This window comes from Neopelma chrysocephalum, unplaced genomic scaffold (assembly GCF_003984885.1).
Source record: "Neopelma chrysocephalum unplaced genomic scaffold, ASM398488v2 Primary Assembly neopelma1_59, whole genome shotgun sequence".
In the NCBI taxonomy this organism is placed as follows: domain Eukaryota; kingdom Metazoa; phylum Chordata; class Aves; order Passeriformes; family Pipridae; genus Neopelma; species Neopelma chrysocephalum.
In genome coordinates this window covers 14,382,453-14,404,761 of record NW_020897714.1, presented here as the reverse complement: position 1 = coordinate 14,404,761, position 22,309 = coordinate 14,382,453, and the positions used below count along the sequence as shown (strand labels likewise).

Sequence of the window (22,309 nt, the reverse complement as noted above, 5' to 3'; positions counted from 1 at the left end):
TTTCTGGTTATGAATTTAAATAATTAAGACACACTAAGGTAACCTTAATGTGTGAGTAGATATGCTTACTGTAATGATTTAAATTTCTTGTCCGGTTTGTTCTCATGGTACTGAAAAATTAGCTTTTAGTAAGAGCTTACTCTCATGCAGCTCTCGTTGGAATATATAGCGAAAAACGATTCTACTTTAAACATATTTCTGCTGGCATATCCGTGCTACTGATGCTGCATATAAACCTTGGTGGTCTTCAGCAAATGCAGCAGACTAGACCAACTGGGCTTTGTGAGTGTTGAGGGGAGGCACTTCTTGTCTGTGAAGAAGCAGGACAAAAACACTGGTAAAAGACAGTGCTATAAAAATAAAACGTGATTTATTACTAAGACTGATTACCGTCAATTATGTACTGTAATGGAGAGTTCAGTTCTTGTGGTGGTCCTGATGCCTTACAATGTGGTTTCATGGCTTAGCCACAGCAATCTAATGGTTAGCTGTTCTTGAGCAGGGAGGTTCCGATGCTTCAGTGCCCTGTACTTGCCAGTTCTCTGGTACTGGCACCAACTTATGTTTGATCCTATTGTGATTTAGTTTGAGGAGCTAAAGTAGCAAAGGGAGCCCACTCTTGGTTTAGTTCCCTGAACAGTTTGCAACAAAAGTTAGAAAAATACCAGTGCTGCAAGTGACAGGTGTGTAAGGAAGTAGGGAGGACAGGGAGAATAGGGATGCACTGGCGCTGCCTCTTTGTGATGTACACCCATTAGCTCAACTTAGCTTTATTCTAAAACAGTACATTTAAACCTCAGTAATGATCCAAGGTGAATGCACATCATGCAGATTTTTCCTTATTTCAAGGGCTTGTTTTGTATAAGTAACTGGATACTTATGCTTGAAAGAAATTATAAGCATCATAAATTGATACAACTAAATATTTTTTCAGAGCTCTGCCCCTGCACCCAGCTCTCAGCAGGTGAAAATGCACCAGACAACAGCAGCGTCTGATCAAAATGATGCAATAGTAAAATTATTTAATGATTTTGATGTTAAGGAAACTTCTCATCACTTAGTGATTTCCCATTTGGACCTACATATATGTGATGATATCCATTCTAAAGAAAAAGGTAATTTTTTTTTTTTTCAAGTAACATATCTGTGACTTATAATCATCTTTAGAAGACATTTTGAGGAATACAGTAATGTTAATCAAGAGTCTTTATTTTACTGGAATAGTCAGAATTATTTTAGAATAAATGCAATAACTGTGCTAAGAGAGCCAGTAGCTTCTGTGTTTTTTCTGTCTGCTAGTAACTGATCCTCTCAGTCTGATTGTTACTGCTGGGGTTTTTTTCTTTTATAAGTTAACTGGGTTATGAAGAATGCAGTGGCAACGTTACCATGGCTTGAAAGGGTCACTATAGAATCTGCTTCTGTAATACTCATATAAATACAGACTAATAAAAGAGCAGTCCTCTTTGTGTTACGAATTTAGACAATTTGGTATGGTCTGCAGGACATGGAAAGAATAGAACAAGTGTCCTGTGACCTTAAAATTTTGTCTGTAAATTTGTTATGTTGGGTTTTTTTTAACAAAAGGCTATTGCATGTAGCCGTATTTAGAATCAGAAAAACTGAAGACAAATTACACTTCTTTCATGTCTTTTAAAAGTCATCAGAAGAGAGTGACATACTGGTGTATATCCAAGGAACTGGCTAGTTACTGAAAAAATTATGGAAACATACAAGGTCTGCTGAAGAAGAGTGTGAAAAACTGAAGTTTTAGCAAATGTATTTCCTTGATTAGGGAAGGCACTTGCAGAGCAGCAGAGCATAAGGTTCACTGGCTAGAGACTTAGTTCCTTACAAGCTGTGTATCCACTACAGTTGGAATTTATCGTTCCTAGTGAGGTCTCTTTATTGGTCCTTTATTTCTGGCCATGAGCTTAAATTGAACAGTGGAAAAAATCAGAACAGAAGACTCTCAGAAGATCCCTTCACTGGAATATTTGTCAAATAAAATATATTATATTTACATTATTCTTTAATGTAAATGTTGACTTCAAATGACTGATCGTAGTCGTATTCAGTGTAAAAAGTTTTGTTTCAGGAAAACTGCAGTGATATGTGTTTAACATGTTGTCTTTTTAATAACATTTAGAACAATACACAATTTGCTAGTAGTAGCTGAGCACAGAGTTCTGTGAGCTAATCTTTAGAAATCAGTGAAGACTACCTGAATGAAAATTTTGAGGGAAGATAATGAGGTTGTAAGGGGAGGAAGAAGTAGCTGTTCGGTGTTTAAAGGATTGCAGCAATTGAGAACTAGCATGCTAACTGCAACCTGCAGAGTCAATCATTGTTTTATTTTACAGACCCAAATAGACGTGTTACGGGAGGGGCCATGCAGCTTTCCTTCAGCTATTTAACAGTGGACTATTATCCATTTCACAAAGCAGGTATGAAAGTGAACATTTTGTGAATTACCTCTGAAGGTAACTATCTTGCTTGAATACTCAAAAATATTGTGTTTGTCTGTATATATTCAGCTCGGATAATAATGCTCAAAGCATTTGAAATGCACACCTTTTTATTTCCTTCTGTATGCAAAAACAAACAACAAAAGCAACAACCTGGGAACCAATTTAATTTCTGTGAATGAGCTGTTTGAGGCCACACACTTTTCACTGTTCTGTTTGGTCAGCAAAATGGTGTTTACACATTTCTGACATGAAAAGAATTGTGTGTTGACAGAGGAAGACAGTATGTCATATTGAGAATTCACTAACTGGATATTTGCAGGAGTCCATCTGCTAGATTTTTTCACATAAACAAGTCTGTTATTTTATGTCCATATCTGAGCAGTGTTTTGCTTTTTATTTTGCTACACAAGAATCCCAATGTGGTAGAGGTTTTTGTCCTTTTGTTAAGAAATGTCATTAAACAAATGTTAGCAATTTCCAAAGAAGCATTTCTTACAAATAATTTCTAGTATAAATCTAAAAAATTTCGAAGAGACAAGATACATGTTACAAAGCACGTGACAAGAAAGTGGAGGAAGTCTTACTAAAGCTGAGGTAAACAATGTCCACTGCTCTACCCTATCTATCCATCAAGCCACTTGTCTCATAGTAGAAGGCTGTAAAGTTCCCCGGGGATGACTTCTCCTTCATAAAGCCATGCACGTGTACTTCCAATTACCTGCCTGTCACTAGTGTATTTTGAAATGGTTTCCAGGATTATTTGGTCTGTTGCCCTCTGTTACCTTCTTCTATTACCTTCTTTGAGGTGAGGCTGACTGGTCTGTTGTTCTTGTTATCCTCCTTCTTGAAGATAGCAATAACATTCGCTTTCTTCCAGTCCTCAGAAACCTTCCCTTTCAGAGATAATTCAGACTGGCCTCCTCATGACATTGGCCAGCACTTGACATCTCTCAGCACTTGTTTCTATGGACTGGTGGATGTCTGATCAACAGATCAAATGTTTCCTAAGTTAATGCTCTTCTGCTGAGGGGAAGACTGCCAAAGTTTTCAAGACCTGGGAATCTTGAAGGCAAGTGTCACCAAAGAAGGCATTGACTGTCTCAGCCTTCTCCATGCTGTTTTTCACCAGGTCCCCCGTCCATTCAGCAGCAAGTCCAAGCTTTCACTGCTCTTCCTTTTGCTTGTGATACACCTGTAATGCTTCTTATTAGACTGAACTCCAGGTAGGCTGTCCTAACCACCATCCACCATATTCTTTTTGGGTAACCAGATGCTGCTTCCACATGTTGTACAGCTCCTAGTTCATCCACATGGGCCTCCTTGCACATTTTCTAGACTTCCTGCTTTTCCATTCTTTGGCTTGGAGGCAATTCTTCACCCAGCTCTCCTGAACTCTGCTTCTGTCCGTTTATATCCTATATTCTTTCAAGGAGATCAGAGGCTGCTCTGCTGAAGTTCTGGGCTGTCATTTGTCTTTGTCTCATTCCTTCACCTCAGAATCCTGAACTCCACCATGTCATGGTAACTGCAGCCAAGGCTGCCCCTGACCTTCATATCCCTCACCAGTTCTTCCTTTTTTTGTGCTCTCTTTGGCTCCTTGATGACCTGTGTTAGGAGGTGGTCATCAATGCACTTTCAGAAATCGCATGGATTGCTTGTCTTGTGTTGTCCCTCCAGTAGATGGTGGTGTGCCTGAAGTTCCTAATGAAGACCAGAGTCTGTGAACATCATACTTCTTTCAGTTGTGTGAAAAGGGCCTCATCATCTTTCTAATCAGATGGTCTGGAGCAGAAATCCATCAAATCATCATCCTTGTTGGTCTGTCCTCTAATCCCAACCTGTAAGCACTCAGCTGGTTGATAAGCCATCCCAAGGTTGAGCTCAGTTTCCACTGATCTTGCCCTCCTTGCTCTCTTGACTTGTGCTTCCCAAAAGCCTGTATTCATCATTTGCAGCACTTCAGTTGTGTGTGTGCTGTCTTGCCACATGTCTGTGACTCCACTGAGATCACAGCCCTGCAACTGCATACAGATTTGTAATTCCCCCTGCTCCCACATGTAGCTCATGCTGCATATGTTAGTGTGCAAGCACTTCAAAGAGGCAGCTGCCCAAACTGACTTCCCAGAAGTGGTATGAGAGCTTTCCCTGTGGTGTTGCTATACTGAAGTCCTGTAGGTACTTCAGAGTTTGTGTGCATAAACTTGGGGTGACCCCACTTTAGTCCTGTTTTGGAGAATCCCAGCTTCATGAGCTTCACTTTAATGCATCTTTGCCCTTTTGTTCTTTCTGGTTTCTTCCCTGTTCCTTTTTCTTCTTCCTTAGCTATAAAGATGTGAATAACCACCAAAGATATCTGTGAGATAGTAGAGTGGGGAAAAATATCATGTCTTGTGATAGGCCCCTCCCTAAAAGTTTCTTCCATGCTAAAATTTTTGCATTTAGACCTGATATCACATTTTTTTCTGAAAACATTTTCCTGTTTTAATAGCAATCATATCTACTCATCCTCAGTGTAAATATCCAAAGGCTCATTAAGTCCCAAATAAAGTAAGTTTTCACATGGTGGTATTTAAAGAGTGGTGTACCAGCTGGTACAAGTTATTTGTATTGCATCCTTATTATTGAACAGGTTAGTAGAATGACTTTACAGGGACTCTTTGAAGATATCTCAATTTCTTTCAGAGTTTTGAATGCTTGGCCAACAGACACATGCTGGAATTGGAACAGGAATTGGAAAAAGGAATAAAAGAATTTCCATTTGGCTTGATTTTTAAGGCTGTGTGTGCTGCAGCACTGCTTGAACTTACCTTCTTGTTTGTGTGCCATAAAGGTGCTAGAGAACTAAGACAAAAAGAATACATTTCTGGAAAGGGACCAGGAACTTCTTAGGACATAATTCTGGCAGGAAAGATAAGCTTGGAAAAAGTGACCATGATTACATCAGTCTGTTACTTGCTCTCATTTTTTTTTTGATTAAACATTTTTTGCATGTTCTCACATATGATATTAGTGTGTCATCAGATTTCTCTGAACTGCAAATATTTGATGATGTTTTGAGTGTTAGTGGTGTTAAAAGGCAGGTGGTAATATTATATTCTGAGTGATTTTGTGAAGTATTGAGACTCGTGTTTATGTAATATATAGCTTCTGTTTTAAAGTCTGTTATGACTTCTGTTGTTCTATAATTACAGCATGCAATGAGCTTATATTTTGAAGAATTGTGAAGTAGTGCAAACTTGTCCTGTTAAAAGCAAACTTTCAAATGAGGTAATATTTTCACCATTCCTCTTATTTGCAGGAGACAGCTGTGACCACTGGATGCATTATAGTGATGCCACTAAAACCAGAAGTGGATGGGCTGAAGAATTATTAAATGAATTCAAAAGCAATGTTGAATTGCTTAAGCAGGCTGTGAAGGATCAGGTTGTAGATTCTCCTCCCAAATCACCACCTGATGTATCTCCCCAGAACCTACAAACAGGTACTTTTTTTACATCACTAATGCTCTAATTCCATGAAATGTTAAAACTATTAAAAAAAAAAAAGTGTTCTTTTCAATGATTTCATCACTATTCTTTTCTACAGGCAAAGAACAGATACCGAAAGGAGCATCTAGGGCTTCCTCTGTATCTTCCCAACAACCAAAGGGCAAACTGATGTCTAGTCCTATTGTGGTTAGACTTGCAGATTTCAATATATATCAGGTACATTTCTTAAAGTTAGTAAAATTGGGGCTACTTCACCCTTTACTGTTATCTGTGGTTTTTAAGGGACAATTATGAAGCCCATTGAAATTAATGAGACTATGCATTCATTATTGGATTAGACCTTTATGGACCTGTTTCTGCTTTGTTAAAATTGGTGGATATTTTCTCATTGACTTTGTATTGTGGCACTATCACAGTTATGTGTTGGATCCTAGTTCTACTGTTCCCCAAATTATGAATTTGAAATTTAAAAATTGATCTTTTCATTGTACTATGTTAGGTACCCAATATTTTAATATGCAGTTCTGTATACCAGGCCTTATTGTTATATTTTTCAAAGTACATTAAAAAATGTTGAGGGTTTTTAAATTTTTAAAATTTTTTTTCAGCCCCTCCCTCCCTGGTGATATCTTGAGTAGACACTTTAACCATTTCCATCCCCCTCCCCTTTGTTAGAGGGGATAGTTTTAGTTGCTGGTTGTGGTCCAGATTCACTCTTTTGAGGCGAGTGGAGTAGAGAAGGACTATATTTGTTAGGCAGAATGGTATGGATATGGGAGGATCTACTCTAAGTCTCAGGTCCTAACAAAAATGCTCAGTGTGCACCCTTTGTCATTGTGATTTCTACTTGCTCTTGTTCCAATTTTCAACACATTTTTTCCATATCACTTCTGGTATTGTGAGGGGTTGCAGCTTGCTACTAGGAGCCTTCATCTGGGTTTGAAGTGGTTTTATAATATTGCTTTGTACTGTTGGTGTTTCCATTTGCCTTCTACTCTTCAGATGCTTGTCTCCTCCTCCTCTACAGAAACACATTTTCAATTTTTTTAATTGTCATTATTTCTATGCAATTTCCAGTGAAACTCATTCAAGTGGGCATCATCATATATTCAATATTAATATGCTGGGTAATTTCAAACTAGCAGTTTGACCTACTAACTGTTGAATGAAAGAGCTTTATTTTGACAGCATTCTTTTTAAACTGGGATGCATTCAAAGAAATTTAATACGTATCAAATCGTGATTTTTTTCATGTTCCTTAATTTACATTGTAAGGAGACAGAAATAGAGGATTACTGTTCCATGGTGTTTTGATTCTCCCGTGAAGTAGCCCTTCAGGCATATCGAAGCACACATATCTCTGCCAGGTGCATGCTGAACACCTTGCCTAGCATGTATTTGAGAGTTGGCCTGTGTACTGGAATATGTCCTTACAACAGTACAAGGACTTCCTAATATGTGTGTAATAAACTTATCTAGCTTATCTATCCCTTATCTAGATATGGGATCCTTTGGGACAGACTGTATGCAAACACACTAAATCCGAGCATAACTGCTTAAACAGGAGCTGTAGTGTTTGCAGTAAAGATAATCAGATCATTCTAGGCTTCTACTGAACACCTTTGAAAGTGACCTGCTACCTCCTGCCTCCTATGAAGGAAGGGGATCTGATACCTTTAAAACTATATCGTTTTCTTGTGAAAGTGTTCTATGGGGATTGCTTCTGCCACAAGGCAACTAGGTGTTTCGCATTGGGTGTTGTAGTTGGGGATCTACAGCTGAGAGCAGTGGAATATGACCCTGTTAGGGACAGTACCTGTCAACTACAAATGCCTAACAATTCATAAAAATGTAATATATTAATGAAATTAATCTTTTATCTTTTACAGGTTTCGACAGCAGACCAGTGTCGTTCTTCCCCTAAAGCTCTGATCTCTTGCAATAAAAAGTCACTTTATCTTCCACCAGAAATGCCAGCTATTCATATTGAATTCACTGAATATTACTATCCAGATGGAAAGGACTTTCCTAGTAAGACTTCTCATTTTTTTGTACTGAAGCATAAATTTTGTGTGTTACTTCCACCTTTTTGAAGCTTAAAGCTTGGAAATAAGTAGTAGCTTTCTAAAATGGAAAAAAACCCACAACACTGTTCCATTTCCACAGTGCTTGCTCTTGGCAGACTCCTAGTAATACTCTTTTTTATAAACATGGTTTGTAAGTCTGGAAACACAGCATTTTTACTGGCACATTAATTATTCATTCTCCAATATCCACATACTGTTTCTGCAGTTTCACTGTCTGCCTACATAAAATAACTAAAACTATTGCAGTAGTATCTAAGATGCAACAAAGATCTGCTGGAGTTATTTGTGGGAATGTGTTCTGGGGCTGACCCTGTTTCATATACAGAAATGTCAGTGGATTTCCTGGGAATGGGACTTGAGGACAACAAATCTCTGTGGTCTTGCCCTTCCTCTGTAATGAGGACATTCTCTCCCTCTCCTCAGACTTGATTCTATTCTAATATTAGTTTTTACATTCAAAAATTCAGTCACTTGCTTGAAGTGAGAGAAAGAAGCATCACTTCAGGTATCCCCTAACAATTTATTCTTCCGTGAGACTAAAGGAGTGGGTTTGTGTTCTTTCTCTGATGAAAAATACTGGTGAAAATGTAAGTCCGCACCCGTTTAAAAAGCAAACAAAACCTGACCCATAAACATTTTACTTATTCTCACAGTTTTGTTTTCTCTTCTCTTTTAGTTCCATGTCCAAATTTGTATGGCCAGCTAAATGCTTTACAGTTCACCCTGGATGAGAGAAGTATTCTTTGGCTAAATCAGTTTGTGTTGGATTTGAAACAGAGTCTTATTCAGTTCATGGCCATGTACAAGTTAAATGACAATTCAAAATCAGATGAACATGTTGATGTTAGAGTGGATGGACTAATGTTAAAGGTACGCTGTCATTGAAGAAGGTTTTGTGGTTTCTTGGAAAAATATTTTTTCTCTTATTCTAAAAAGCTATTAGAAAAGCAACTTAAGGAATAAATACACCAATGAATGAACAAACAACCCATGCAATAAGCCACGCTGCTCTCAAAAACTATGCAGAATATGATGGTTTGAAGACAGACATCTGTCTTCTGTAGTACTTCATCTGTGTCCTAGGGGTATTTTGGTTTTGTATTTGAAGACCTGAATGGGAGTATTAACAAAATATTTCCCTGTGTTTGGTGAACCTGACATAGCAGAAGAAAAAAAATATTGAGCACTAAAGTAAAAGTAACTGGTGAAAAAAGTCATATTTTTACTCCATATTAATGCAAGGGCCCTCTCTTGTTCCTCTGCTTGTAGTAAGTATATCTCTTTCATCTTGTTAGTGAACAAGAAAAAGAACAAGAGCCTGGAGCAAAGAAAGCAGTTCATCTGAAGGTTTATTTCCTTCTCCAAAACCCGTTCTCACTGTTTTCTGTTTCTTGCTGGCTGTTGCTGTAGTTCAGGTAGACAAGTTCTCTATATGCTTATTCCAGAGGAGTGGTGCTTGTTAATGCAACTGAGCATCAAATTTTTGCTTCCCTTCTATTTTCCTTCTTTGTAGAAAAAGAATCATCGAGCAGATAAACTTCTCACCCTCCTTCATCCCCCATTTGCATTGGGCATTTCACTGCATGGTTTCCAAGGTTCAGAGGTGAACAAAATGAGTCTTTTCAATGGTGCTCACAGGAGAGGTTTCAAGGGTTCTAAAAAGTCAGTTTATGGAGAGATCTTTATCTTCCTAAGGCTCTTGGTACATACTTAATGGAACTTTAAAAGGACATGGTTTGTACTGAATAAAAATAGTTATTAAGAGTTAACAACTGGACAACTGCAAATATAGATTGATCTGATATTGAATTATTAGTTGTGAATAGCCTACTAAACTAAGAGAAGCTAAAGTATTCTTAAATACCTCACCCCTTGATTCAAATTATTTATATCATCCTTGTATTAAGAGCATTATTTTTAATCTAGCAAATTATTACTATTTTAATGGTGTGCTTGATGTTTATATATCATACTAATTATTTTATTTTTTTATTTTGTTCTGAGTCCTTGTATGGACTTGAAGAAGCTTCATTACTCCTATCTTTAAGTTTCATTAAGATGACTTTTTTTTTACTCCTGCTTTCTAGATTCAGCATGGAGATGTTGTGACAGAAGGTAGTATCACTGATAGTACCAAAACTAGTGTGGCCAAGGTCCATGTTAACAACATCAGATACAGGATTTGGCATAAAATATGTTACCGTTAAAACTGGCACTAAAAATATGCAAGTTAAATAAAATACAGTTTACTGCACTATTTTGATGTTTTTTAGGAGTTGGAGTATATTGTTATTTTTATGATGAAAAAATGTATTATTATTATCAGATAATTGTCAAAAATACCTATTCTGTATTCTGCAATATTAGGAACATTAGCTGCATTAGCACATTTAGGTGTTTGCTTTTACCTTAATATAGAAATAAAATACTGTAGTACTCAGTGTAGTGAAAAACCTTATTTGACAAATCAAATTGAACTCCAAATTATAATTCTCTGTTTTTCAAAGTTATAAATTTTTGAAACACTTGAAGAAACTTTCTACCAAACTGTTTCTGAGTTGAAGAAATGAAACACTTCAGCCTAATGTAGCTGAACTAAATTTAAGACCTTCAGATAGGAAAAGCCTGAGACCCTTACATTCTGTACAAACATTGAGGTTTAGATGCCACAGCATCCTTCTTAAAAATTAGAGGAAGCGTAAATTGTAGACTGTGAGCCTGACTTATCCCTGCTCTCATAAAATTATAATTATATTCCTTTGTTTTAGCTGTCGTGGCTATTATTTTGTTTCTTTAATTGTATACCTTCTTAAGCTACATATTTCTAACTAGACAAATATATTTCTCCCTTGCAGATCATCATCCCATTTGAAAACAAATCTGAAATTCATAAAGATCAACCTCGTGCACTTTCCATTCAAAGTTCAGAGATGATTGCTACGAATACCAGATGCTCACCAAACTGCAGACACTCTGATCTAGAAGCTTTGTTTCAGAACTTCAAAGACTCTGAATTTTTTAGTAGAACTTTCACCAGTTTTCCTAAGTCCCAGAAAAATTTTAATCTTTTGCATCCAATCTTCCAGAGACATGCTCATGAACAAGACACTAAAATGCATGATGTTTATAAAGGTTATATCATCCCAAAATTGAATAAATATGCATTAAAGACATCTGCAGCTACTGATGTTTGGGCTTTGCATTTTTCCCAGTTTTGGATAGATTATGAAGGAACGAAAAGTGGGAAAGGCCGACCAATAAGCTTTGTGGACTCATTCCCGCTTTCACTTTGGATTTGCCAGCCTGTAAGATTTGCAAAGTCTCAAAAAGAGCTTTTATCGCATAATCAGACAGCTTTGAACATTCCAAGAAGTGAATCTAGTGATCTTGCTAATAGATTGCAACGTAAAAAACTTCTAAAGGAATATTACAGCACTGAGACAGAGCCCTTGACCAATGGCATTCAAATGTCTGAGACTTCAGGAGTGCTTTCTGAAAGCTCTTCCTCTGATGCAGATGTACATGTTCTTGTCCATGTTCAAAAACATGTAAGCATGCAGATCAATCACTACCAGTATCTTTTTTTGCTGTTTCTCCATGAATCTCTTGTATTGCTTCTGGAAAACTTAAGGAATGACGTAGAAGCAGTGACAGGAAAACCTGCAAAGCAAACAGATGTCTGCATTGGGATCCTACTGAAAAGTGCAGAAATAGCTTTACTACTCCATCCAGTGACTCAGGGAAACCCTTGTAAGTCTCCTGTTGTGGAAGAAGGAAGTCCTGTGGCATCAGAACTCTCCCCTGTGGGAAATGGGGAAGCTGTTACTTCAGAGAGTAAATTAGTTGGTAGTAAGATAGTGGAAGCTAGTATTACTAATTTTAATTATGTAAATGACTGCAAGCCTCTGAATGCTGAAATTAATAAAGGAATTTTAATAGATCCTCTTTTGTTTAAATCAGACAGTAATACGGATCTTCAGAAAGGAATGTCATTTTCAGATGATGCATCAGATAAAGGTTTGGGAGATACAAGTGAAGGAGGAAGCAGTGGACTCTTTAGTAGAAGTGATTCAGAGGAGGTCTGTGGACCTCTAAGTGAGAAAAGTAGCTTGAATCCTAGGGATTCAGTGTCCATTCTAAATAAGAGAGAAGATTCTACTGAATTTTTCATTGATAAAGAGGATGACAGAAATATGTTCTCAAATAAGTTAAATGAACAGGAAGGCACAACTGAAGGCTGTCCTAACCAAGTCAATGACTTGGAAACAGAAACTGCCTTAGAATCTGAAGAGCTTGAAATCAACAAAGACAAAGTGACTTCAGTTAAAATGTTTGCATCCCAGTCTTCATCAAGGTATAGAAGATTTAATACTAAATCAGTTTTCCTACTCTTTGAAAATATGTAGAAATCTTGTTGGCCACATACTTCTAGTACTTTTAGCAGTCGGGAAGTGAACATCTAGTTGATGAAAATTTTTAAAGTATATAGAAAGATATGCAGTATCCAGCATTCAGTGAAAGCTAAAAGGAAGTGTTAGTTAATTGATTTAAACTATTTACTTTCAGTTCAAATGTTATAAAATATGTATTGAGAAAAGTATTGACACAAATACCCAGAGGAATGCATGTCGTTTCTACATTTAGTTCTTTTACTTGTCAAAGGATTATTCAGTAATCTGATTTTTTTTATATCTTGCCTAGTTTAGAGCAAGTTTTTTAAGTAACTTCTATGTCTGTCCTTTAATTTGAAATAATAATTTCCTAATATCTTTAATTTTAAAGTGCTAAGCCTAAGGAACGCTGTTCATCCAACCTCCCTGCATTCTCTGTTTCTTACAAAAATATGAAGAGAAGTCCATCACAAGTCTCTCTGGATACCATCTCTATTGATAGCATGATGCTAGAGGATCATTTGATAGAGAGTGATGGAAGTGACAGTCAAAGCTTTCTGGAGAAAGGTAAGTAGGTTGAACAAAATATTTTTAAGCAATACACAAAAATGTTGTTCATAACTAAAATAATACTCAAAAGGATTCTAGTCCTGGATACTTTACAAGACTATTTCTGTTGCCTTCACCAGTCAGTAATACTAAGTATATTCACCAAACATCGTTTCAAGGGAAAATAAGATATGCTACTTAAGCAGTGGTACTTAACACTACTTAATTTTTTCCTCTCTTGAGGAAAGTAAGAGCATTGAAGTGCGGTGTTCCAACTTTAAATTAAGCAGAACTTGTTCCCTGCTTTACTTAAAACCCGTTGCTTTGGCTGGAAGTATTTACAGGTTGTTCCCTGAATCAGTATTATGCTTGAAGTGGTAAAGAAGCTTTCAATTTAAAAGTAGATGAAAAAGAAATGGATTTTCACTAATACTCACCATGCTAGTTACCAGGCAGATAGATTTGGTAGTCTCCTTGCAGTTTGTTCCTTAAGGAGCAGTTCCTAGCTGTTGACTGTCTTAACAGCATGTATTTGTCCAATTTTTGCTCATCTGTGCATATACTGATTAAATAATTTTCTAATGTCAGGAAATAGAGTAAGAAGACCTTATTGGTACCTCTTTTCTGATACATTCTACTTTGAATAAATAATGACTACTTTTTTTCTGTAGGATTTCTCTTCAGTCTAGAGCAATAATGAGAAGACTGCTTCACTTGCAAACCTGTTATATGTTTGAATTGTAGGAGTATTCCTGTATGTGCTTGTGTGGGAGTATGCCATAAAATATATATTTTATTTTAAATAACCTTTATATGTCTTTTTGGCTTGTTAACCTGCAGTTAAATACTGTTTAAGTCTCTATGCTTTCTAGTTGTCAAGGAAACAATATCGTGATTGCTCTAATGAAAATATATGTAGCTTATTTCTGTAAACATAAAACCACAAACATTTGCTCTAAAGGCACTGTGCGGTATTTTAGATACACAACTTGGAATCTGTAACTTTTTTTTTCTGTTCGATCAGATTTATATTTGATTTGGAAGATTAAAAACTGCCCTTCACAATTTTTTAACAATGTATGTAGACTGCTTTTTTGGTTTTGTCACTATATTCTGCTTTACTTGTATAGCATCTAAAACTTTGAACTCTCTGTAAGAGGAATGGATTTGGCAGTTCAGTCACAAATATTTGTTTAATAAGGCATTCAACTCATCTTAAAAAAGGAGTTAATGTATGCATACAGTAACAAACACTGACTTTATTCTTAATGTAGGAGTGATTCAGGTTATGCTATGCTAACTTTGCATTTTTTCTGATGTATATACGGAAGGTATTACAGCCACAAACTATCAAAGCCCATCAGAAAATGCCCATGAAGGAGGCACAGTGATTGAAAATTGTGATGGGTCATCTCCAGATGCCTTGAGCGCTGCTTCAGAGAATGCCCATGAGACCAGTGAAGAAATGGTAATATTGTATTCCATGAGAATACATGCTTCAGTAAATTAAACCTTAAAATAGAACTAAAATGATTGGGTTTAGAGGTGATTTTTCAACTAATTTTGGCAGCTTTTGTTAGTGCATTATGTAAGCTTACAGATCTAGTGCACTTGTGTTAAGTACAAATGAAGATTACAATCCAAGTTCCACTGAGCATTCTCTTTGTTATCTTTATAGCCACTGTTGAGAAATGACAGCAGCCACTGAAAAATGTCAGAAAATATTTATGCTTTAGTATATAACAATATTTTTTTAATACCATCACATTCTTTTATACTCTCTTGAATCTGATATTTAAAATGAGCTTTTCATCATCACTATCACGTATAGCTAAGAGAAAGCACCATAACCCTGACATCTCTAATATGAAGATGTTTCCTAAGCTCTGGTAGCATTTTGTAGAATTTTCAAATACACGGTAATAAGTGTGCTACGGGGTCAGATCAGAGATGCCTCTTGTCCAGGATTATGTCAGGACAATGCCCAGTGTTTAGAGAAGGTTATAAGACTAGCACATGTAGAGAGAGATTCCTTGCCTGAGACACCATGCAGGATCCAGTTCTTTCATCTGCCTGTGTACTTATTCCATGCTGATCCTGGTCCTAATCAATGCTTCTCAAATTGTGTTCTATCAGTTAAGGTCATGAACTGGAAACCTAGGACAATATGGGCCCAAAGGAAGACAGTGAATTTACTGAAATATCTTGTGTGCTTGCTGATGTATTTTCCTTTTCAGTAATGTTAGTCATGTAATCCTACCTTTGCTTTAAAATATTTGTGGATCGCCTTCATTTTTTAAAAAATGAAAAAAAGCAGCTCACTTGAATTATTGATTCCTTTTAAGTAAATTCTCAATCACCTGTGCATATATGTAATATGGAAAAAACATAATTCATTCGGATTGTTATGCAAATACATTTTACCATATTTTTCTACTTGTAGACTGTAACTAAAAAGTCATTAGAAAAATGAGCCCAAAACAGTAGTAATGATGATGGACACACACCTTCTGATACCAAAGCTGATTTAAAACTGGCTTCTACTTCTTTTTAAAAAAATACTGCAACCGAATAAATAGAGAAAAAGGGCTGACTACTATGCAGATAGCCAAAGTTTAGTACCCTCTCCTGGCTCTTTAACCTGGTCTGATTCAACACCACAAATGCTTGGTTGTGTTTATGATATGGGTAAAGTTGAATGCAGCCTTAGGAAATTTCAGGTGTCGTATAGATCATTTGCTTCTCTGTCAGAGTGGAAAAAGTCTGTCTCACTTTCATGGCTTTTCTAGCCAATTCTGAATTGGTGTCAGTGGGTTATAAATGTGAGTGTCTGTCTTTGGACAGTTGAACATTATGAAGCCAAAAAGAAAAGACAAAGTGAGAAAACTTTGTGCTTTTCTGTGAGTGAGGGTTTTGGATACAAAGGGGTTTGTGATGGAAAAGGTTTAAACAAATCTTAAAACAATATAAGATTATAAGATGAATTTATAGTGATTAGTGTTTCTATCTTGGTTTTATTGACAGATGTCAGTTGTGGTTTTTCAAGTATTTGGTGTTAATGGTGAAATCGACATCAGGGGTGAAGACACAGAAATATGCCTACAGGTCAACCAAGTGATACCAAATCAGTTGGGAAACATTGGTGTTCGACACTATCTGTGCAACAGAACTGTTGGTAAGAACTACCAATTCAGTGTTGTGAAACTGAAGCTGGAAATATTTCTTCTAAGTAAATAAAAATGCAAACACAGTTTTATATTAGTTCAATAGCATCCATTTTTATGCTGGTTTAAAACTCTGATTTCTTTCCTGCTTACGATACATTAAAAGGGAAGGAAATAAATGGTACCATTTATGATTGTGTGGGTAAAAAAATGCATTATATTGAATTCTGGTCATTAGTTTGCTTTTTAAAAAATGAAGTTAGTTGCATTATGTGCTGGTTTTGGCTGGGGTGGACTTAATTGTCTTCATAGTTGCTGGTATGGGGCTGTGTTTTGGATTTTGCTTTCCCTATTAAACTGTCTTTATTTCAACCCATGAGTTTTCTAGCTTTTACCCTTCCAGTTCTCTCTGCAGTCCTGCTGGTGGGAGAGTGAGTGAGCGGCTGTGTGGTGCTTGGCTGCTGGCTGGGGTGAAACCACAACGCATTACACTGTGTTATTGTTTTGTGAAGATGGAACTCCCTTATGTCCCTAATAACACTTTGCTTAATGTACCTTTGTTTGAAGGGCTGTTCCTGTTTTTCAAGATCTGTTTTTCTAGATTCAATTACACCCACAGTTTAAACAGACTTATAATATTTGGTTTAAGAAAACTTAAAAAATTATTCTCTATTAGGAAAGATTAGCTGTGAGGACAGACCACCTTTTTTTTTGGCGGGGGGGGGGGTGGTGGTGGTGTTTGTTTTTTTAAGCTTGATAGAAACACAGTGTAGTTTCATGCCAGACATTTGCACAACTAGATCAACCAGTGTATTGTCAGAGCTCTTCTTGGGCACGAATGCAACACATACATTCTTTGCCAGAAAACCAAGTTCTCATACAGTGAGGTTCTTTCCTTGGCAGAAGGTATTGGTATGCCACTTCACGTCACATTTCTTTGCTCCCCTCTGCCAGCCTTCCACATGGATTGCTGGATGCCAGCTCGGTTGTGCCACAGGGTTTTTGGGCAGATCCCTGATGCACCTGTTTCCTGCTTCTGGTTCATCTCCTTTCCTGGGAAACAGCTATAACAGCTGTTGGCTACTATGTTTTATTTCAACCTTCTAGCAGCATGGGTTTTGTTCAGGAGGTCGTGCTTCAGCTTCAGAGGTGCCACAGCCTCTGATGCCCAGGCTAAAGAACCCCTTTACTGGTCAGCTGAGCCGTTGCCAGCAGCTGCTGTCTGGAGCAGCTGTTCCACCATATTGTATTCAAGTATCAAGGCAAGTAGGAGGTCCAGCAGGGAAGACTCATGGCTGACCTTCAGTTCTTACAGCAGGCAAATTGATTTCTGGTTATCTGCCATATCCTTTGTAAAAGCCAGAGGGAGTAAACAGTACGAACATATCACCTTCCTGCTCTCATGTGTGTTCTACAACTAGAACCTGCTTCCTCTGGTTTAGCTGATTATGAGAGGCTTATGCACTGGTTGATTATTTTGGGGACAAAAGGTTATAACATGATTGGGATCTCCAAATACTTCCTTCCTCTTTTCGGTGGGTACCTGAACGGGTGGGCCAACACCACTTTTTTTGTACATTGCTAGTCACTCTGATTCTGTAATGTACATCTCTCCACCGCAGGGCTATGCCTTCTGCTGAGTCAGGAAATTTTCTGCAGCCACTGCTGCTTCCCATCTCCTGCATTTATTCTATTAGAAGAACAAAGGGGGGAAAAGCTTGAGAACTGGATTAAAAAAAAAACATTTAAATGAGTTAACAGAAAAAAAAAATCACTAAAAGAACAAGTGAGCAAATGTGTACAATAATATCCCACTAGAGGCAACTCTTCCTCCATGACCTTTAATAAAAATTTAAGTGCTGCATTAACAGTTGTAACCAGTAAACTGAAGAACCATGCAAAGCAGTGAATACTCAAGTTATAATTACAGTCTATGAAGGTGTTCTGGGTGAAAATAACCATTTAAAACCTATTATACTGTTAATGCAGTAGATTTAGAAAGGGAAAAATGTGCCTAAAATCTACAGTAAGTTGAGGGCAATGTGGCAGCTGTGCAATTCCCTGCTGGATGCAGGACTATGCCTTTATCAGATCTTGTCTGGCCGTAGTAACAAAAGAAGGGGGCATGGAATATGGCAGAGGTTCTGTGGGAAGGACAGTGATTTTACTGAGACCTTATCATGCTTGACATGCTTATAAGAAGGAAACAGCAGTTCATAGCAACTTCCAAATTGTTTAATGCAATTTTTACTCCATCTTCCCTTGACTCTGCCTCTTTCAAATATCTGCAAGATAACTAAAATTGACTTAATGGCTGAGATTGAATGTGTGGTCTTTTCCTCTGCTGTTTTTCTGCATTTTGGATTCTCCCAGCAATGATGCAGGCATTTTCTGGTGCAGAAATGCTTAATGCACATACTGTGTATTTCTTTATCTGTATTTGTCGGAAGAATATAAATCCTTGAGGGAAACAAATTTTCCCAAACCAATTGCAGAGATTCATTGAACAGAGTGATCATTGTTCTCCCATCTGGAGAGCTGCCCTCCTTTTTCTCCAGGACTGTTGGTAGCTTATTTGCTTCTGTTTGGACTAGAGCCAAAAGAGGTAGCTAATACTTGCAGTGTGGGTATTTTTTTGTTTGGTTGTTTGTTTGGGTTTTTTTTTTTTTTTTTTGTTTTGGTTTGGGGTTTTTTTGGAGGGGGGTGTGGAGGAAGAATATGAGTTTTAGCAGTTCTTAAACTTTGGAATGACTGAAGGATGGAGTCATGGCCGCTGGTGTTGTGGAAACCTCTATTCACAGAGGTAACAAAGGGAAAGATTCTGGTTCATAACAGAGGCTGAAGATTCTCATGTTCATTTACAGTTCTTCCCATTGGTTTTTTTGTCAGCCCAGATTGACAATGTGTCTATCTGCTCTCACTCTAGTGCCAGTAGATAAGACTGTACTGCTGTGCCAGGTTGTCCATGAGAACTGGGCGCTATACAGAAAGAGGAACTCAATTAATCTACAGATAGGAAAGCAAATTAATTACTTTGTCAGGCTGCGGTAGCTCCAGGCAGTGTCTGCTGCATGTTGAGTTGACATAATTCACTTGATTTTACTTGAGTTAGTTTCCTGAGCTGTCTTTCAAGTTTCAGTGCTTGCTTTTGTATAGTTACTGTGATTATGTATTTTGTCCTACAGATAATTTCTGCAGGTTAGCCATCGTAACGATCAGATGACTTGAGAATCTCATGGTGTAGTTACGTCTGGCAGTGAACCTGCTTTTTTGTACAAGAAATGGATACTACTCCCCCCACAATCTGGTTACCTTAAATTATTATCTAACGTATAATGTAACAGATTTTTTTAAATGTTTTTTAGAACTTTGTAGTTGAATGTTGTAGTTATCCTTACTGATTAAAGATAATGAAATTAAGAAGAAACTGCCAGGGGTTTTTAAGGTTCAAATCTACTGCCACTCAAAAAATGGAAGCACTATGCAGCCATGTTCTCCATCTTACTGCATTGCTATTTGTGTTTTCTGAGTTAGGAAACTCAGCCTTTCCAAGAAAATGTTTGCTCTCCTGAGAGAGAGAACTGATTGAAATGTTTTTGTGAATTAAAATTTAAGGAGTTAGTGGAAAAGTATGCAAAATAGTTGGTTTTCCATTGTCAAGGCACCAAGGAAACACAAATTTTTTTGTGGATGGTGATACTTCTGCATTGTCCTTTCTGTTGTCACAGTGAGGTACTAGTCCTTGTATGTATTCTTAGTTTATTTTTTGTACTTTGAAGTGATATGCTTGGAAATTTGCTCTGAAGTTGTGCATTTGTAATGCTGCCTATTGTGGATAATACTTCTAAGGTACTTTTTGGACAAACAGTTGGACAATAGAGACAAAAATAATTACATCATAATTGTTTTTTGTACATTGCTAAATTTTAATGCAAATTTGTTTTCCTTTTGCAACAGGTTCTGACTGTAAATCTGTGGCTGGATCTGTTAATTCAACACCTGAGATTAGTCTGAGATGGGAAAACGGTCCTAGTGCTGTTGTACATTCACTGCTAGCTGTAAAAAACGGTTTTCTTCAGTGTCATGTGGAGAACTTCAGTGCTGAATTTCTAACATCTTCCCTCACAAACATTCAGCATTTTCTAGAAGATGAAACTGTTGCAGAAGTGATGCCTATGAAGATAAAAGTTTCTAATGCAAGGATTAATTTAAAAGTATGTTAACAATGAGATATTTGACTGGTTTAAAAGAAATTGTGTTCTTGTTTCTTTGATGATAAACTACTAATCTGGATACAGTTAACTTCAAAGAAATTGCTGTCGTACTCTGGAAGGTCTTTAGATAACACTAAAACAATTTAAAAATCCATAGATTTGGTTAGCTCTGTGGTATGCCTGCAGGGGAATTATCTGCATGACCAAGCTATTTGTATGAATTAACATTTTATACCTTTTCCTCCTCTCCTAAGTCTCTCTTGTAGAGTGACAGTGTCTGGTAATTTTATATGCAAGGTATACCAAGCTTCTAGAGGCACAATGTGGGTTTTCCTGATTGGGCTTTTTTCCTTAGCAAAGTAATGGTTTTCTAATTACAAACCACGGATTTTAGCGGTTATTTCTCTCTCCTGCTTGGAGGATAATTGAAAATATCCTTAGAACTTGCCAAGAAATTAAAGTTTAGTACAAAAGAAGGAAAAAGGTTATAGAATTCCTGTTCAAATCACTTATACACCGTTTCTTACAACCCAGATTTCATGTTCTGCTCTACCTAGAAACAGATACTAAATAATGCAAGCTTTTCTCACCACCGTAGTTTGAAATAGTAACATTAAGAGGACACTCCTGCTAAACTCTCCTAGGGGATTTTCTTTCAGCCATGTTAAGGAGATAATGAGTTCTGTACTGCACAACCATTGAATATAAAGATAAGGACACTTTTTTGGGTGGTGTGGAACAACAGTAACACAAAGAAACTTAACAATAATTGTACCATTGCTTTGGGAAGTAATAATCACTCATATAAACTCTGAAAAGAGTGAAGACTGGAAGAGCAGCTCCAGTTCTACATCTGAGGCTAAGGCCTTGATTCTACCAAGATCATTCTTGATTGGAAGGGCAATTGTTATCTCTATCCAGTTCTACTCAAACTGCATCAGTATTCCTTCCCTCAGTGATACAGCCATTCCATCCCCTGAGGATCCTTAGGCATTCCTGTAGAGCTGCTCTTACTACAGCATTAGCACAAACACTGTGTAAGAGCTGTGGATCTGTTCCTCAGATTTCAGTGTATCACAAATGTGAATGCCCAAATGCAAATAGGAAAGTCTTTACATATAGTCATTTGCATTTAAAACCAGGATTGTGCTGGGTTATTGGCAAGAAGGCAGACTTAAGCAAAATGTTCTTGAGAAAGCAGCTGCTTGAGATGGGAATGTACATTAATAAACCGGCAACAAGAGTCTCCTTGGTAGCAAAAGCACTGAAGTGCTCGCTCAGCAGTGCACACAAGTCATGGTGAAGTTATTCATGATGGTTGACAAACTGCAAATTTGACATACAGATTATTCATTTCTATAGAGTTGTTGGATAATAAGGAGCAAGAGGATATGGTTGAATGTTTGCTGCATTCCCTATTTGATGTAGTGTGTTCTTCTATTGTTTCTGCACAAGACGATGCAGTGTGTTTTATGGCAGGGGAAGAATTTAAGAAAGATTATTTTCTTGTTTGCATTTTCTACTGCAATCTCGATGTTGTTTCAAGAAACTTTGGAAGTTATATCTCAACATCTTTTTTGGTATGTGTTTAATGCTGATATGTATAGTTTGTGATTATACTGGCTGCGTTACTCTGCTTGACAGGGGTAATGAACTATAAAGACTTCCTGGGGAGACCCCAAAGAACTAATTTGTGAAGTTCCTCTTCTGTTGAGTACAGTAATATAACTAAAATGCAGCTGGTGCATCCCAAGCTAAATTCTAAAAAGACAAAATCTGCTCAAGAATGATAGCTGTACCCATTCAATCCTTAAACAGTTCAAGGGAAAATCAGATACTATGTAGTGCAGGCTTCTTATCTCTGACTCGGAAGGCTCCTGAGCTAAAGAATGTCTTGAGTTGGGATATAATCTTATTGAGATGCCTGTGAAAACACTTTGAAGTA

General features: G+C 37.1%; 1 protein-coding gene across 5 annotated transcripts in view; it reads left to right on the top strand.

The window, feature by feature from the left end:
• Window positions 1-22,309, top strand: part of UHRF1BP1L (UHRF1 binding protein 1 like) — a 58,417-nt gene that overhangs the window by 26,745 nt on the left and 9,363 nt on the right. For 4 of the 5 annotated variants that reach the window (XM_027679957.1, XM_027679958.1, XM_027679959.1 and 1 more), the window contains 11 exons: window positions 935-1,115; window positions 2,364-2,447; window positions 5,770-5,952; window positions 6,057-6,175; window positions 7,849-7,990; window positions 8,723-8,916; window positions 10,902-12,400; window positions 12,829-13,004; window positions 14,318-14,454; window positions 16,011-16,161; window positions 20,108-20,364. In XM_027679957.1, the coding sequence (XP_027535758.1) occupies window positions 935-1,115; window positions 2,364-2,447; window positions 5,770-5,952; window positions 6,057-6,175; window positions 7,849-7,990; window positions 8,723-8,916; window positions 10,902-12,400; window positions 12,829-13,004; window positions 14,318-14,454; window positions 16,011-16,161; window positions 20,108-20,364 (3,123 nt within the window). Of the gene's footprint in view, window positions 1-934; window positions 1,116-2,363; window positions 2,448-5,769; window positions 5,953-6,056; window positions 6,176-7,848; window positions 7,991-8,722; window positions 8,917-10,901; window positions 12,401-12,828; window positions 13,005-14,317; window positions 14,455-16,010; window positions 16,162-20,107; window positions 20,365-22,309 lie in introns of those variants that run through there. The other variant, XM_027679962.1, reaches the window with a different exon arrangement.